This window comes from Oryza brachyantha, chromosome 2 (assembly GCF_000231095.2).
Source record: "Oryza brachyantha chromosome 2, ObraRS2, whole genome shotgun sequence".
In the NCBI taxonomy this organism is placed as follows: domain Eukaryota; kingdom Viridiplantae; phylum Streptophyta; class Magnoliopsida; order Poales; family Poaceae; genus Oryza; species Oryza brachyantha.
Window position 1 is genome coordinate 19,495,102 of NC_023164.2, and position 18,473 is coordinate 19,513,574.

At 39.7% G+C, this 18,473-nt stretch overlaps 2 protein-coding genes across 3 annotated transcripts; one reads left to right on the forward strand and one right to left on the reverse strand.

Annotated features, from left to right (window-relative positions):
* Positions 1–3,041: 3,041 nt before the first annotated feature.
* LOC102713163 (embryogenesis-associated protein EMB8) lies at positions 3,042–8,129 on the reverse strand. 2 transcript variants are annotated; one of them, XM_015832889.2, is made up of 10 exons: positions 7,681–8,129; positions 6,762–6,890; positions 6,035–6,166; positions 5,551–5,693; positions 5,358–5,455; positions 5,173–5,267; positions 4,317–4,370; positions 3,898–3,996; positions 3,408–3,754; positions 3,042–3,287 (listed from the first exon to the last, which is right to left on the reverse strand). In XM_015832889.2, exons 1-9 carry the CDS (start codon positions 8,092–8,094, stop codon positions 3,527–3,529), a joined length of 1,392 nt encoding a protein of 463 aa, XP_015688375.2. In that variant the 5' UTR covers positions 8,095–8,129; the 3' UTR covers positions 3,042–3,287; positions 3,408–3,526. The 2 variants fall into 2 exon arrangements, with proteins under 2 accessions (XP_015688375.2, XP_040376182.1); XM_040520248.1 differs by lacking the exon at positions 3,898–3,996 and having other exon boundaries at positions 3,044–3,287.
* Positions 8,130–11,558: 3,429 nt separating this feature from the next.
* LOC102701701 (ATP-dependent zinc metalloprotease FTSH 7, chloroplastic) lies at positions 11,559–17,524 on the forward strand. The gene is made up of 13 exons (XM_006648821.3): positions 11,559–12,591; positions 13,770–13,835; positions 13,931–14,065; positions 14,175–14,240; positions 14,322–14,507; positions 14,581–14,667; positions 14,774–14,887; positions 14,961–15,085; positions 15,164–15,272; positions 15,914–16,039; positions 16,123–16,443; positions 16,544–16,667; positions 16,774–17,524. Exons 1-13 carry the CDS (start codon positions 11,719–11,721, stop codon positions 16,896–16,898), a joined length of 2,457 nt encoding a protein of 818 aa, XP_006648884.2. The 5' UTR covers positions 11,559–11,718; the 3' UTR covers positions 16,899–17,524.
* Positions 17,525–18,473: the final 949 nt, after the last annotated feature.

The following is an 18,473-nucleotide window of genomic DNA, read 5'->3' on the forward strand; positions in this document are numbered from 1 at the left end:
CTCTCGTTAAATTCTTCTTCATTTTACGGTTAAGTTCATGAAATAATGTCTTTAATGCCTTTGATGATTTAAATTAAAACATAAGCTTGAAACTGATTGAAAAATTCGTTAGCGTACACATGAATCTAAGTAAGACCAGAAAGTCTTATATAATGTTGAACGGAGCAAATATATGCATACTAGTATTTGTTGCAACTTGGTTTTTAGAATGAAAAATATAACCAACATATATGACTATTTTAAATCAATATGTAGTAGTTGATGCTAACAGATTTAGTGTCAGTTGTCACCACCGTTACATTGTTACATTGTTTTTTAATAGCATAGATATAGGAGTGGTGGTTGTGCTACCACATATGGCCTAGGTGTATTTGTACCGCTCTATTTAAATGTAATGTGTAGTGACAAAAACGCGGTTGAGGCATGTGGTGAACTTAGACCCTGGTTAGTTCCCAAAGACTTTTTCTAAAATCATCACATTGAATCTTTGGACATTTGAATGAAGCATTAAATATACATGAACATTAAAACTAATTACACAGTTATGGGGGAAATCGTGAGACGAATTTTTGAGCCTAATTCCCCACTTGGTCCCTGGAGGTTTGACACATCTGCAATATGCATATGATACTATCATTTTTATTCCTTGTGTGGATTCAGAGATTATTGCTACAAAATTCCTCTCTATTGTTTTGAAGAGATGTCTGGTATGAAAATTAATTACCATAAGAGTAAAGTTTTCTCCGTTGGTATCTCAAGTTTGGAAGAAGGGAGAATTGCTAATATGCTTAATTGTAATCCTGGATCTTTTCCTCTTAAGTACCTGGGTCTTCCTATGAGTCCTGAAAGGTTGAGAGTTGCAGATCTCTCCTTTATTACATAAAAATTAGAAAAAAGGCTGAACTCTTGGCAAGCTGGTTCGTTATACTATAGTGAAAGAGTTGTTTTACTTAACGCATGTTTGTCATCTATTCCTTCTTATACCATGGGCATTTATCTTCTTCTTTAATTCATCCAACAGAAATTGGACTCTATTAGAGGCAAGTTTTACTGAGAGGGAGTAGGAATTAAAAAGAGATATCACATGGTGAGATGGTGTCATATGACTTTCCCTAAAGATTTTGGAGGACTTGGGTTTAATGAAACTAGAGCTATGAACATTGCTTTGTTAGCTAAATGGATTTTTAAGTTGGAATCTATAGAAATGAGTCTGTGTCTAAGAGTTCTGAGAAACAAATATATGAGTCAAAATGGTTTCTTTCAATTCAAAAACTCTCATATGCCCTGCTCTTTCTTTTGGCAAGGCCTTCAGAAAATTAAATGTTGGGTGACAAGAGGTGTGACTTGGTCTAAAGGTGATGGGAGTCATATTTTTTTCTGGAGAGATGTTTGGCTAGGTCAGGTATCTCTAAAAACCCTCTTCCCCTACCTTTTTGAAACTTGCAATCAACAGGATATTTTGCTCAAACAGGTTTATGAGAGAGGTATTGAGTCCCTTTCTTTTAGAAGAGCTTTTTCAGATGCAGATGCCCTGCAGTACCAAGAATTATCTGACATTTTCTATGAGACGAACCATAACCCCTAGTCTGGTGATGTAGACTCTCTTGTTTGGGCCCTGAATTCTAGAGGTGTTTTTACTTCAAACTCAATGTACAAGATGCTAACCTTTAGAGGAGTTGAAGATGTAAAGTTACAAAGTTTGTGAAGTTCCCCTATTCCTTTAAAGTTAAAACATTTCATTTGGTTAGCTTGGCGCAATAAAATTCAATCAGCAGTCCAACTAAAAAAGATGAATTGGGAAGGTTCAGAGTTGTGTCAGTTATATGGTGCTTGCGAGGATTCGCGCCATATTTTCTTCTCCTACCCGAATGCTGTTTTTCTTTGGTGTGTGTGCGTGCCTAGATGCTCTAGGCTGGGATTATATCCCTACCAATTTTGAAGCTTTTGATGGGTGTTTTAAATGGCATAATGGAGTTAAATTTTCTAGGGTTAGATTTTGTATTCTGGCAGCTTGTTGTTGGCAACTCTGGACCGTGAGAAACGATATGATTTTTATAGATAATCTTGAAATCCCCCATTCCGATTCCTATTCGGGTTGTATGTCTCTTGATGCAGTGGAAGAAGCTTCTGAGGAAGGAAGAGCTTGAGATCCTAGAAAGATGGATTGCTGCTATTCAACGGACAACCAGAAGACCGAGGAACACGAGAGCAGGCGTAGGTAATTGCAGTGGTAGTTTGGTTTTTCAGTTGGTGTATGAGTGTGGTTGGCTTTTGGCCTTTTTATTTCTGTTTAAGTTCAACTCCTGGATGTTGACAAATTGGGTTGTGTGGCTGTGCCGTTTTCAGCTGAGCAGTGGTGCTCATGTGGGATGGGATCCTCTGCATTTGAGTACAAAATGCAGAGGTGCTAGTGTTTTGTGCTCTATTCATGGTATTGATTCACTGTACCCCTCACATAAACAGTGATCCTCTGCATTACTGCAGAGCAGGTTGTTTGTTTCTTTAGTCTACCTAGTTTAACCGGTAACCCCGGTCCCCCTGTCAAAACTCTGTTTTCTGCTTTAATGGAAAAGCATGGCTTTTGCCTGTTTCTAAAAATTTTTGAACCTAATTAATACATGATTAGCCATAAGTGCTATAGTAACCAACATGTGCTAATGATGGATTGATTAGACTCAAAAGATTCGTCTCGCAGTTTTCAAACGGAATCTAAAATTTGTTTTATAATTAGACTACGTTTAATACTTTAAATCCGTGTCCAAAGATTTGATGGCATGTTTTTTTAAAAAAATTTGTAAACTAAATAAGGCCTTAACACAATGCTGGAGTATTTCGTTTCGTATTTAATACGTGGCACTGCCGACTTTCTTCGGTCTTTAATGTTCGACTTTTGCCACTATTTTTTTATTAGACTATAATAACATTATCTAACAAAATTATAATATTACGATAGTTTTTATATAAAAAATACACCTTTCAGTTTCATGTATTGATTGAAACCAAATATTTGACGAGCTATTTATGGTAAAAGTTACTACAGTTTTGACCAAATAAGACCAATGTTGTGAGTTTTAAATCACGGCGAAATAATAATGAAAAATCAGCGGACGCACTGGTATATGTAACAACACGATCAATATAGTGTTTATACAGTTTTGCGGACAAGAACGTCTCGGTAATGGTCAACAATCTTAACACTAATTGAACAGACAAAAGCTAGTAAAGCTGTAAACAATTCCGAACTGCAGGCCGCGTGACAATCTCGTTGCGGTTCAGCAACGTAGAACCTGCACAAGCAAAGTAGGCAAGGCGAACAATATTCATTACAAAATATTGCTGGAAGAACAGTAAAATGTTTATTTTAGGAACCAAACTAGGGGTGCATAAACATAAGAATGATCATGTACCTGTCATCATGGAGCACTATAGGACAATTCGGCTGAAGGACAGCTGAAGGGTAATAATCTAATAACAGTGTGCATAAAAAATGCCTAGTGAATGGAAAAATCTAGCAAGGGAAATGTTACTATCGCTGCACATGAACAGAGACATCTGGGGATGAAGTTTGTGTAACACTCTGCTGCTCATAGGAAATTCTATCCTTGGTACTCGAGTTCTTTTCGTTATGAACATATTCCAAAAACTCCATTATAATTGGGTCAGTCCAAGGGCATCCAAATGGAGCATCTTCACCTGCCACCCATCCAAGGTGACCACCCTGTGGTGTTACTATCAGTAGGCAGTTCGGGTTTGCCTGAAATGACAAAGTAGCACGATTTTCTTTGGTCATTTTAGAGTAACAGAGCAGAGCAAATATAACTATTGAAAGAACCATAAGTTAAAGACCATCAGTTATCTGTATAAAACTTAGGTGTAACATCCTATTGGATTTTATACCTTTATCTTAGTAGGATTCTTGACTATCTTGGGCTCTTGGCAATGTGGAAAAAGAAAGATTACTCTCCAATTCGGCATAGTAGACCATGTGATTACAACCTATCCAAAATGTGTTGTCTTTGTTTTATGATTAATGAATAAACAGCCCCACATAAGAATACTTGAATTGCAGTCAGATATGATTCTCACTTAAGATAACAAGACCTTGAAATTGTACTTTTAAAATTTAATCAATAAAAAGTTACAGTATACAGAAGTAACAGGGTTCTAGTTTTCACTATTCAGATCTGTGTGCACATTTGTTGACTTAAACAAAATTCTCATGGAATAGATTTGCCATGCTGGCTCATGTTTTCATGCAAGAGGTTAGCGCTGAAGGGCCTAGTAGGGCGATACTACAAACTGAAAAAAGAAAATACCTTGATATCTTCTCTGGGAATTCCCCTAGATGGTGCAATTGGGTCATTATCCGCCTGCACATAACTAAGCAAGCATAAAAAAACTATAACAGAAATATCAAAGAAACCCTTTCAATATGTGGTTGTAAGGACTAATTGTTAATTTTCTTGGTACAACACGAAACCAGCACTGGCAACTGAATACAAACTGTTGAGCATTGACCTTGTTTTAGCATGTTTATGGTAGTATAAAACACGCGTAGTAACTTCTTCCTTATTCCATGATTGCTCTACAAATTCAACTATTGACTTGAAGTATGTGTAATTCGATATGAATTAAAAAGAGAAATTTACTGTCCTTGAGGAAATGTCGGTATGTACCAAACTTTACACTAAAATTTTTGATGCCATAAGGTACATAATACATAGAGATATCAACCTTTGCACTAGACAATATGGTAACTCCCAGTACCATCTCAAGGACTATAAAAATACTCAAATAAAAGTGAGATGTCGTGACTGCTGTCATATAGAACTATTGAAGATTTTGTCCAAATAGCCAAACTTCTCTGAAATACCTAATTTAATCAATTTAGGCTCTATATTGGCAAGACCTAGGGAAGCATCCAAATTTTTTTTCCAATGTCATTTAGATTATGCAATTAAAATACCATCAATTGATTTGCATCAAGATACTCCTGCTGCATCATCTTGGCAATTTGACTACAATTTTACTGTTTCACTAACAATGACGAAATGATAAGTCTCCGACTATGCAATGAGATAAGTCTTGTTCCTAATGTGTGAGCAAAGCATAACGATAAGATAACTGGTGTTCCTAATGTGTGAGCAAAGCATAGAGAACCAGTAGCTTAACCTGTATGCATAATAAGGGTATGGAAACATTTTTTATGGAATCTGAGCTGCTTGAATTGGAGTAATAATCATCCACGGACTTGAAACCAAATGAAACTGCACACAATTGAAGTGTAAATTTAAATGTGGGAACACACAGAAAGAATATATAAATAGCATCCAATAGGTGTTGAAGTCACTGCAGACCTCGGGTTAGCCCTTCATCAAAGTCTCTAACCGATCTTGCATTTGCTGCCTTTGATATATTATATTCACCTTCCAATCCTTCAAAAAGGAGTGCATGCCTAAAATTTTGTGAAGTCCCTAAAAATCAACCGTAAGAATTCATTGAAGGAGTGCAGTGTGATTTAGATTTGAGACATGGGGAACAGAAGTCTACTTCTTAAATATATTCCTCAGAGCCTTAGCAAGGGCTCTATCATAGACGTTGTTGAATCCCTTGTGGAAATCTTCATCTGCAATTACCAAATTAAATGGATTGCACAAGGACACAGCTCCAGAAAGAACACATTTATCAGTTTCCTGTAAAGAGTGAACACATAGTCACATAAAGGTAAATTTTGGACTGTCAGATTAAATCGTGCCTTGGAATCAATTTTCTATAACCTAATGCAGAAACACACACATCAAAGCACTAGACTAATAGGTGATAAGGAGCTAGTCTATAAGTTTGAAACATATTGGATTGAACCACACAAATAAAAGTGGCACATATGTAGGTTAAACTCCTAATCATCATCAGCTATAAAAGGGAGTTAGTAAAGCATACTTCAAAATGAAATGAACCCTGGTGAATATGGCACAAGAAAAGAAAATGTCATTGTGTAGAACTGTAGGCTCATATCACCGAGTAGAGAGCTCACCTCTCCAAGGTAGCGCACAAGAATATTTGCTCCAAGAGACCAGCCAACAGCATAAATGTTAGATTGAGGGTAACGTTCTAAAACATGATCAACTACTTGCCGGAGATCTCCAGTAAATGACGCCGAATAAAACTGCACATGACAGAAGATAAGAATCATGTGTTAAGAGACAAGCCGATGCAGCATTTTTGCTTTAATATGTGATTTGACTCCTTCATTGTACTACACATTCTACTAATCAATAGGTTTGCTCCACCGTGTTCATTCAGCATCAAAGCCTATGATCATGATAAGTGGTGACCACACAATAAGATAGCCTATTTGCCAACCATAATAGGAAGAGTTTATCTCTAGAAAAGAGTCAACGACAAACTACAATGCCAAATGTTGAGTAAATATCCGAGGAGCTATATGGATTAGCCCTTCACCACAAGGTGCTGAAGTTGGTTGCCATACTTCCAGCAAGAGCATAAACGACCTTCAGGTTAGGAGTAATCACTAATCAGTACGAACTAAAGTTCAGTCTACATGTATCAGACAGGATGAAAACCTGAAAAATAGTTCCATAATAAACTAATTGTACAGGCTGAGAGAGTTTGACGCCAATACAGGCTGAGAGAGTAAACCTGATTCAACAGATTCTGACTTATATTTTCAACTGTTACTTTTTTTTCAGGAGGTACAGAGTTTAGCACATAAAATGAGATTAATAATATCTTTTAAGTACCTTGGCTGTAGTCACTGGACTGCCTGCACATCCACGGCTATTAAACACCACCACACGCCATCCTTTGCTTCTAGCTCTCAAAAGCATGTGCCTTACATATGTATCGTCACTCCCCCCTGTTAGACCAGGCTGCCAATGTCGAACTTTAAGAATTATGCACTAATAAGCTAGTGAAATACTGAAATGCATGTCTGAACTGCAAGTTAACACTTGCCATCTAACAGTAAAGATAAAGAATAAGGGGGGCCATTGTTTGGTTTTTCTAGGGAAAAAGTCAAACTATATATTTACAAACAAAAAATAATTTGTGAATAAAATTTTTATATACGTGTTTTTAGCGATGTAAAAGCAAATGTTGCGAAATAAGCTACGATAAAACCCCCTCAAAATCAACTCTAAATTTAAGGTTAAAAATTTAAATTTTGGCTTATAAGCATAAACAGAAGCGAAAAGATGAGGGTGTAAGATATAAGTCATAATCAGTTGGTTTTTTTTTTTTTTGTGGTCATATTGGTCAAGGACCAATGGAGCGGATGGCTTTGCCTGCTCATTGAACAAGTAATGTTAGTTCCCAGGTGGCTTCAATTGGTTGTATGAAATTCAGATTAAATATTGTGAACCTGTTCCATGGAGCGAATCAACGAAATATTGCTAGAATCTCCCGTTTGGGATCAATATCATGACGCCGATGACGGCAAAAGCCTAGCTGCATTGCATTTAGCTACCACACTCGATTACTTGCATCCTAGTCATTATACCAGTGCCATTTGGTCATTTCTACTAAAAAATCGAATCTCAATTCCAATGAGAACCAAACCCCATTCGTCGATTCATTGGTGCCAGCAAATGCATTTGACGTTCGATGTATCCATCCAGTGCGCAGCGCAACCACACACAAGAGGGAAAGTAACAGGCATACCAGGAGTATGAGCACCGGTGCGTCCCGCGGAAGCGCGCGGTCGTCGCCGGAGACCCAGTCGAGGGCGACGGCGCCGTCGTCGGGGGTGCGGAGGCACTCGCGCCGGAGCGCGACGGCCGGGAGCGACCTCGCGAAGGCGGCGAAGATGGTCTCCACGTGCCGGTTCGACGCGAGTGCGGGGAAGGCTCGGTACGGCCGCCGGAGGCTGTCGAACCCGGCGAGGAGGCCGCAGCGCGCCCCGGCGACCTCGAGGCTCGCGTGCGGCAGGACGAGGGGCTGCTCCCCGCGGCCGCTCCAGGGGGCCGGGCCGGAGGAGGATGGGTTGCTGGACATAGCGGCGGCGGCGGCGGCGGACGGGACGAGGGAGCGGAGGCGAGGGGCGACGAGCGGGGACGGCGTGGGTGGAGCGGCCATGGGGGGTTGGTGGAGCGGTTTGGTGCTTGGAGTGAACAGTTTTGGTGGATTTGGGACTTGGGATGTTGGGATCCTCTGCTTTTCGAGTTGCGGGGCCGGACAGGTAGGAGCCAGAAGGATCTGGTGGCCGGATTGCAGCCACGTGGCAAACATGGGATGAGATACGATCGAGTGTTGGGCCGGGCCAAGGCCCTTCGACGGGATGGGCCGGTTACCGACTTACTGTGGGCACCGGACAAACTGAAAAAAAGTCTTACTGAGTTCCGTGGTTCTATTTTGCATGCGTGGTGCATGTATCACGTTTTTGAATCAAATTATATGCAGCAGTCCATATTTTTATTAAGGAGTTTCTAATCTATACTCCTTAAAAAAAAAAAAGGCAGATGTGATGCTGATGAATCTACTGTCAGCCTACCACCAACTCACCATTTTTTTTCTTAAAAGCTAGCAATACACCTGTTATTTGCAACCGGCTATATAATTGATTATGGGCCGCATGATTGCACATCCCATGGAAAAAAGGTTTTTCTAAAACACTATTTTGGGTTTTAATGGAAGTGATGGTTTTTGTTTGGTGTGTGGTAGGAAAGAAGTGATAGCTTTTACAAGACGTGGGGAGGAAGGAGTACGAACTGACACCGTATTTAATTAGCAGGGAAAATCACTTGACTGTTTTCTAGTTTATACGGAAGCAGTGTTTTCTTGGTTGGCTTAGCATGGAGAGGAATAGGTGGTTTTTGCTTAACGTGGGAGTAGAAAGGAGGACGAATGATTCCGCTTTTAAGTAGTAGAGACTATTGTAACATGCACAAATAATTTATTATGTAATACACAAGTGCGCGTGCACACAAAGAGAAAATAAATGTATTTTTTGAAGAGACCACTTGATTTTTTTTCTAGTTTTTATGAAAGCAATGGTTTTTGATGATGTGGGTGAGAAAGAGAACAAACAACTTTGCTTTAAAGGAGCAGAGAAAATATGGTCATATAACCTGCGTGTCAACCACTCTTACCATCACTCAATTTTTTGTAGGAAAAAAAAATGAAACCAATGAGCCAACGTGTCAATAACTAGTGTTATATAGAGAGAGATAATATATGTAAAAAATAGTGATAATAACATGTTAACAATAACTTTCTTCACTAAAATTTCGTGATGGTGCAAGAGCAGTATGCTAGTAACAGTAAAACAGTGCATCTTCTATATGCATGTACCAGCTTCTATCAAAAAGTTTCCCTTGCATACATTTGTTAACCAAAAGTCTAAGCGGCTACAGCTGATTCAACTTTTACTTCACGAGTCACGACTGCCATATATTTACAGCCATTTTTTCCCTTCCTTCCGTCATTCATGGACTGAAAAAAAAACTTATAAGTCAACATTTAAAATTTTAAAGTTATCGTACTTTATTTTGTAGTATTTACTTTTAGAATATTAAGAATACATATATATAAGTTTTACTCACAAATTATTTTTAGTTTGTAAATATGTTATTTGTCTTTTTTTCACCAAAAAGCAAAAATATGACCCCCTATAATTCTTGTCCTTGTCCATTTAATGATTTAACTTCCCAGAGACAATTTGAACTAATCATCATTGGTACTAGGGATGGACCAAAAGCTCAAATCGGCTCGAACTTAATTAATAAGCCGAGCTAAGGTAGGCTTTTAGCTCGTGAGCTTAATGAGCCATCTCCTGAGATTCTCGTTTAGCTCGTTAGTACTAAAGATCACTGTACACACATTATAATCACATCCAAATTATTATATTTTTACTGAGTAATTTGTTAGTTAGTGTATATTCTTATGCTAATATATAACAAAATGATAAATTTATAAATTATAAAGATAATTTAAATGAGGATTAGCTTGTTAACGAGCTTATTGAGCTAGCTCGTGAGCCGAGCCAAGCTAGGCTTTTAGCTTGTTAATATTAACCAGCTTAGCTAGCTTGTTATCCATCTTTAATTAGTACTCACTCCAGCCCCAAATATAACGAGCACTAGCATTCAAAATATAACTAATATACTACCAGTAATTTTGCCCCCACTCTCTCCTCTTAATCAATTATAATCACCATTCATTAAAAATTTACACGTCTCTTCTTATTTTAACCAAACATAACCATTTGTCATTAAAGACACGTGACTTTTTTTATTTTCATGTAAAATACAGAAAAGATTATATTTTGGATAAAGTAGCAGCAGTAGATAAGTTGTGCAACTTGTGCTGATAGCTGGATAGAGGAAATGCCACATCTGCATTATCTCATCACATATTTTCGCTTTTCGTGAAGCTGGATTTTTAATATTAAAATTAGAGTTGATTTTACAGTTTTTTCACCATAGCTTATTTTCTAGCTTTAGCTTTTACATCATTAAGAATGCGTATATAATTTTAGTCAAATATTATATTTCATTTACAAATATATCGTTTGACTTTTTTCAATCACCCTCTTTATAACTTCGCCCCTGTTTAAGCAAGGTGTTTTCGTCAAGTAGGTGCTATCATGTCGTGCTTTAGGGCTTTAATTAACACAATCTATTCTGTCATATAATTTAATTTATAACTACTTTGTCTAGGTTACTTTCACTATTGCACGCATGTTCAGTTGTCTAGATTAAATTTGAGTATATGATATAACCTGTTTTCTTATCCAACTTGTGTGCTCAAGACTGAAGTGGTGAGCCTAGTGGTTGCCACATAATAAGCTCGCCTAATACAACCACCAACAAAAGAAACCCCACAGGATCTGACGGCTTACAAGTTGGTTGCCACATAATAAGCTCGCCTAATACACGATTATCTTGCAGACGATTGACTCCGTTACATCATACATGCATCGACGTACCGAAACTGACAGAATGACAAAATAGGTGCAGATTATGCCAGCGAGTTCCAAACAAGCTTCCCCACAAAAAAAGAGAAAAGCAAAGAAGATAAAAATAAAAGAAAACGTGTTCAAAACTGGCTCAATCCAAATTAAATCCATCGGTTTTGTTTGCTGCGGAAGAGATGTGTGCACCCGAATTCCCGCCGTCGTCCATCGTTTCTGTGGACACGAGCACCTCGCCGCGCTGCACCATCCGACGTGCCAAATATCTCTACCGTGACTAGTGTCCCCACATTCTGACGAGCGGCGCGAACGAAGCCGCCCTCACTGACATCGCGGGGCCCACCACCTCCCGTCCCGTTACCGCCTGCGTCGCCCGCTCCGTGCGATATCCAACCGGAACGGATAAGCCCCCACCCCCGGGCCCCGGCCCTTCCACGGTGGGGCCCACTTTGACCGGCTGACAACGGGACCCGGTGCGCAATAGCTTGTCTCTGGGTCCTACTTTGTCAGTGAGATGAATGGGTGGCAGCAGGTTGGTGTGTGAATCTGCGTTGCGTTAACAACCCCCCGGGTGACGGCGTGGTGCGTAACTAACGGCCACCCCTTCCTTCCCCTGTTCCTCATCTCTCCTCCTCTTCCTCCTCGCCCCGACCCCTCCCCGCCGATTCCTCCTCCTCCTCCTCCACGCGCGGGCGGGTGGGCGGGCGCAGCTTCGAGAGCTCTCCTATCCTCGCGGCTCCGAGAGCTTAGGGTTCGGGGGACTCGCGCCCGCTACCCCCTTTCCTGACATGGCCTCCGCCTCTGCCTCCGCCGCCGAAACCCTCGCGTCGGCGTCGCTCCCCATCGCGTCCCCTTCCCGGTCGCTGCTGCGGCCCCTGCCCAGGAGAGCATCCTCGGGGGGATGCTCCGCGTTTGTACGAATCTCCTCCGTGCCGCCGCGGGGCCTCGGGTTCGCCGTCGTCCAGCGACGCGTCCGCTGCCCGCCGGCGGCGCGCGCCAACGTCGAGCGCGACGGGGACGGAGCCGACGCGTCCGGACCAGGAGATGCAGCCTCATCCTCTGGGGATGGGGACCGCAACGGGGCAGCGGCGGAGGGAGGAGGTGATAGCGCCAGCGCGAGCACCACGAGCGCGGCCGCGACGCCGCCGCAGCCGCCGTCGTCGAAGAGAGGGGAGAACAAGTGGCGGCGGAAACTGATTAAGGGTGGGGGCGTTGGGCGGTGGCTTTGGGAGCCCATTGTACAAGGGAGAGAAATGGGGTTCCTCCTACTCCAGCTTGGGTTCGCCATATTCGCGCTCCGTATGCTGCGCCCGGAGATCGCACTTCCTGGATCAGAGCCCCGGCCACAAACAACGTACGTCAGTGTGCCATACAGCGACTTCTTGGCGAGCATAGACAAGGATCAGGTCAAGAAGGTAGAGGTCGACGGGGTGCACATTATGTTTCGTCTCCGTCCTGAGGTTGAGGCCCGTGTGTTGGAGCAGCCACAGGTGCAGCGTGGAACGGATGTTGTTGCTGATAATGCTGGAGTTTCAAGGCGAATCGTCTTCACAACGACACGTCCAGTGGACATTAAGACACCATATGAGAAGATGGTGGAGAATAGTGTTGAGTTTGGGTCACCGGACAAAAGGTCTGGTGGCTTGCTCAATTCAGCTTTGGTAAGGCACAGCGGCTGAAAAATTACTTTGTTACACACGTGATATTTGTGGCCTAGATATATAAGTATAGGGAAAACAGTAATCACATCGGAACATACATAGGGAAAAATGCACTTTAGAATGTAGAATAATGGACATTTAGGACTGGTGATGGTGTTGAGATTTGAAATGGAGAGATCAATTAGTGGCAGTGACTTCTGCAAAGTGAGCGTCACTTTGTCAGTTTTTTTTAGTGATTTAGATTATATGTGATACAGTAGTTATTCTGTGGCTTGCAATACTACATATGGCATACTAGCCGCTTGCTAGCCACAAAGGATAACAAAATGTTGAGTGTTTGCTATTAACATGAATGATCAAGATATTTGCAATTGTGGAAGAGCATATAATTAATGCAGGTTCAACTTATGGAAAACCATAAGCATATTGTTGTTCATGTTTTAACTTGTTCGCTATGTTGGTGGCTTGGTTGATTTGGAAACATAGAAATGCATGTGTCTTTGAGGGGGATTTGCCTAATTTCAATTCCATCCTCAGGACGTTAGAGATGAGGCCATGTTATGGTGTATCATGTATGGCAGGGGCCAAAGGTCTTAATAGCATTTGGCGATAAGAGTCAGTGGTTGTTGTTTGTGTTGTTTCTTTGGAAATGTCTTTTATCAGCATGTACAAGTCCTTTTGGACTCTTTCTCTTCTTAATATAATGATGTGCAGCTCTCCTGTACGTTCTAGAAAAAAAAAAAGAGCACAGGTTCCATTGGTGCTTCAGTGATAGTTGAACAGATGTTTTACAGACATGCTATTTAGGAACTAAAATTTATTATGATTTGTGCTCTAGTAACAGATGAGCTGAAATTTATCATCAATTGCATATCACAAAAAAATCTTGGATCAGTATGTGAAAGAAAGGTTCAGATATGACCTAAAGTAATGTAGGAAAATAATGAATTATCTGCATTGTTTTTGTGTTTATGGGATTCATGTGGATATTTCAACATGCAATTGTAATATTATGCAGAAGATTGAGTTTCAAACCTGTATTCAACGCAATACAGAGCATAAATTTATCTTAAGCAGCTTAGTCTTGCTGATTCTTTTATTGCTAATTTCTTCTTTAGACATACACAGATATCTCTTCTAGATGATTTTTGGTCCTAACCGCGCTCTTATTTTTGCAGGTGGCTCTTATTTATGTTGTATTAATTGCTGTAGTTCTTCAGAGATTGCCAATAAGCTTTTCTCAGGTACTGATACATGCCCTTCATTACTTCAATCAACTACTGAACATACTCTGTCATGTTGAATTTCTTTATAGACATAGTTTCTTGTGTATAATCAGCATTCAGCAGGCCAGCTGAGGAATCGGAAGAATTCAAACTCTGGTGGGGCAAAGGTTTCAGAAAGCACTGATATAGTTACATTTGCTGATGTGGCTGGAGTAGATGAGGCCAAAGAAGAGCTGGAAGAAATTGTGGTTTGTGTTTTATGCTCATATTACTCGTATATGCAGTTATGCATTGATACTATACCTTATCTGTTAACCCAGGTGAAATAAGCTAGTTCTATCTTAATCTTATGTTCAGGAGTTTCTAAGGAACCCAGAAAGGTATATTCGTCTTGGTGCTCGTCCTCCTCGAGGTGTCTTGTTGGTCAGTTCTGCAGTCATTTAACTAATGATGAATGTTGCTTGACTAGTTTTTTGTTAGTATGATGTAATCCTTTATTTACAGGTGGGCCTTCCAGGAACTGGAAAGACACTTCTTGCAAAAGCCGTCGCAGGGGAAGCTGAAGTCCCATTCATAAGTTGCTCTGCAAGTGAATTTGTGGAGCTATATGTAGGCATGGGAGCAGCTCGAGTGCGTGACCTATTTGCTAGAGCTAAAAAAGAATCACCTTCAATTATTTTTATTGATGAGGTAACCTGCTGTTTGAGGACACAATCTAATTATGTGTGCTTAAATGTTTGATGATTAACTATCGTCTCTTTAGATTGATGCTGTAGCAAAAAGCCGTGATGGTCGATATCGTATCGTCAGTAATGATGAGCGAGAGCAGACACTAAATCAATTGCTCACGGTATGATAGTAATGACTCTTTTACTCTTGTGGCTTGACTATACTTTAGTCACATACATCTTTAGTTGGGAGTCCAATTGAATCATCTTCATGTTGACTCTACCTAGGAAATGGATGGGTTTGACACCAACTCAGCTGTCATTGTACTTGGAGCAACAAACCGAGCAGATGTTTTGGATCCTGCCCTCCGACGCCCTGGGAGATTTGACCGTGTAGTTATGGTAAGTTGACCTTCTTAATACAGTAGTGATACCGGATATCTGTTGTCTGAGGTCGTAGATGTTTATGTGATAGGTTGAAGCCCCCGATAGATTTGGAAGAGAATCTATTCTGAAAGTTCATGTGAGCAGAAAAGAGCTTCCGCTTAGTAAAGATGTAGATCTCAGTGACATTGCTGCAATGACAACTGGTTTTACTGGGTAGGAATTCTTCCAGTTCCTTATTATTAAGCATGTACTCATACACTTTCAGTTGACCATTTTTTATTCACTATACAGGGCAGACCTTGCAAATTTAGTAAATGAAGCTGCTTTGTTGGCTGGGAGATCAAACAAAGAAATAGTGGAAAAAATTGACTTCATCTGTGCAGTTGAACGCTCTATAGCTGTATGTTGTTCTTCTATCTCAACTTTGTTTGCTATTATTGTTTTGGTTAAGATCATTGCATACAAGGAAATCTGTCTCGTATATGATATACTTCATGTAGCTTGTGCTTGGTTTCTTATTTTATCCTAGTTTTCTTAACCATGCAATGCATAGTGGATTACAAGATTAAGTGGAATGGCAACTTATACAAGACAGATTTTTAGATATCCGTCTTGAAACTGTTCTTGACTTCTTTCTCCCAATTCTGCCTTTAGATGATAAAGCTGGCAGCACATTATTTCCACTAAATGCTTCGCTTTCTTTCAATGAATTTACATCATTTTTACCCTTGCTGGTATGGTAAAATTTTCTAAGATTTTTGGAATATTGGTTCAACTTGTGAGTTTTCTGGTAATAGATTCTAGGGAATTTCTTTATTTGATAATGTGGACAGTTGGAAACCATTGTGTATAAGGTCATATTTTCGGCACCTAGTTAGCATGCTGATCTTTTTCCTACATGCTGTCCATTGATTGAGCACTGAAGGCATGGCCCTTTTGTTGATCCTTGCCCTATTTTAATATTTTTCTGGAAGATGTATGTACCTATCGTAGTACTTCCACACTATTTCCTGGAAGATAACTGTGGAATTATTTTCTTAGGGCATAGAGAAAAAACATGCAAAGCTGAAGGGTAATGAAAAGGCTGTTGTCGCACGCCATGAAGTTGGTCATGCAGTTGTAGGAACAGCTGTAGCGAATCTGCTGCCAGGGCAGCCACGTGTGGAGGTTTGAACTCAAGCAACTATTTGATAGAACAGTAAAAAATGTTTATATTGGCCTTACTTTCATTGCTGTATTTTTCCCACCAGAAATTGAGTATATTGCCAAGGTCAGGTGGTGCATTGGGTTTTACATACACCCCTCCCACAACAGAAGATAGATACTTGCTCTTTGTTGATGAATTGCGTGGACGTCTAGTGACACTTCTGGGTGGACGGGCAGCAGAAGAAGTAGTACTATCAGGGCGTGTTTCTACTGGAGCACTTGATGACATAAGGCGTGCCACTGACATGGCTTACAAAGCTGTAGCAGAGTATGGCCTTAATCAGCGCATCGGTCCAGTGTCAGTAGCAACATTGTCAAACGGTGGGCTAGATGACTCTGGAGGCTCTCCATGGGGAAGGGATCAGGTCTGTCAAATTGTCTCTGCACTTGCCTGACAAATGCGTAAGGTATCATCTGCATGTACTGTGATCACACTGTTTACTAATACTGTAAAACTAATGACAGGGCCATCTAGTTGACCTTGTCCAGCGGGAAGTAAAAGCTCTTCTGCAATCAGCCCTTGATGTTGCTCTTTCAGTTGTCCGTGCTAATCCTACAGTTTTGGAAGGCCTTGGAGCATATTTAGAAGGTAAATATAAAATATGTCAAATTATCAGGTTGCATATGTTATTGTTTTTCATCTTTTTGACTTTGTTTCATTAAGTTAAAGATCAAAATCCTTTGTTCCCTTTCAGAGAACGAAAAGGTTGAGGGCGAGGAACTTCAAGAGTGGCTGAAGTCAGTTGTTGCACCAAAAGAATTGACCTCATTTATCAGAGGAAAGCAAGAGAATGTTCTTCAGCTGGAAGCAGGCTCCTAGCACCTGCAGTATATATTGGTTGTAGAATCAATCAATTAATTAATTTAACACAAGTAGCTTCAACAGTTTAAACTGTACAAGTTCTGAGGTATGGAATGGAAAATCTCACGCCCAAGTTCCTTGTGATGCTGTACATATATATATCTATGTGCCGCTCCACGACCCTTGACTGCAAGTCTACAAGTCCTCCAGGAATGATTCATAGCGAGTTGTAAACCCCGGAGTATTGTAAGTTCCTACGGTTTCCTCGTTTGCCATTCGATGTTGTTTATAATAGATTAGGTGGGTGGTACACATGTAAAAGGATTTTTTTTTCTGCGTTCTTTCTCTCTGTTCATCCTACGGAAGGAATTTTTTTTGTTACATCATCTTGGCAAACATTAATAGGAATATTTCACATATTTCCTTCATACGTGTATTTTAATTATTACTTACTTCAGGTTTCTCTAATGGTTAGCTTGCTCGATCGCCTGCTTAGATGATGTCCCCCGGGACAAGCTCTTCAACTTCTATAGAATGTACATCGCATCTCATTTGTACCGAGAAAGGAGTGTCAAAGAAATATGTCAGGTGAATTCCCCAACCTGCTAGTACAATCCTAGCCCATATATTTTAGGCCCCATCGATTCATTGAAAGTTTATAGAAATTTTAAAAGATTTCATTCCCATAGGAATTTTTCATACAAAATCCTTTAAATCAAATAAATGAACCCTATGAAATTCTTATGGAATGTCTCTTTCATATATGTTTTGGAGGAAATTTAACAAGAGGCAGAATCTCATGAAAAAAATCATTTTATTTTTATCTCTCTTTAAATTTATGTGTTTTTCCTATGGTCCAATCGAACAGTCATTCCTCTGTTTTTATATTTATATTTCTGTTAGAATGCTGTGTTTTTTTATCGCTCCGTTTTTTACATTCCTGTGGTTCAAATGTGCCCTATGGATCATTTATTCATGCCCATATATTTTAGATCATTTATTCATGAATTGGCACTGCTACGAGAATACTACTCAATCCGTTCCATTTTGTACTGATCTAGTCTAGATTTATTCTATTTTTATCCATTGAATAGCTTATTCCATCTTATGAGGGAGGATGATATATAATAGCTCATTCTAAGGTGCACGTATTAGTTTTGTTATATATATATATATATATATATATATGTTTTGTGTGTTTAAATTCGTTAGCATCAATATAAATTTAAATAAGATTAGAAAATCCTACGTTCCAAAACAAAGAGAGCATACTCTAAGTTAGAATTGCAGACTTGTGATTTCTAAATTATTATCAAATGAATGCGAATGAAGCCGGATCAGGTCCATGCTGAGAAGCAGAATGGAGGAAAAACATACCTTAAAAAAGTGATGTTTGGCTTATTTAAGAAAAAAAACTAAACGAATAAACTAAAAGATATATTTGTAAATAAAAAATATTTTGTGAAGAAAAAAAATATATACGTGTTTTTAGTGATTTAAAAGCTAAGACTAAAATTAAACTATGATGAAAAACCTTAAAATCGATAAAAGTTGAAAATTTAAATTTTAAGTTAAAAGCATATGAACAGAAAT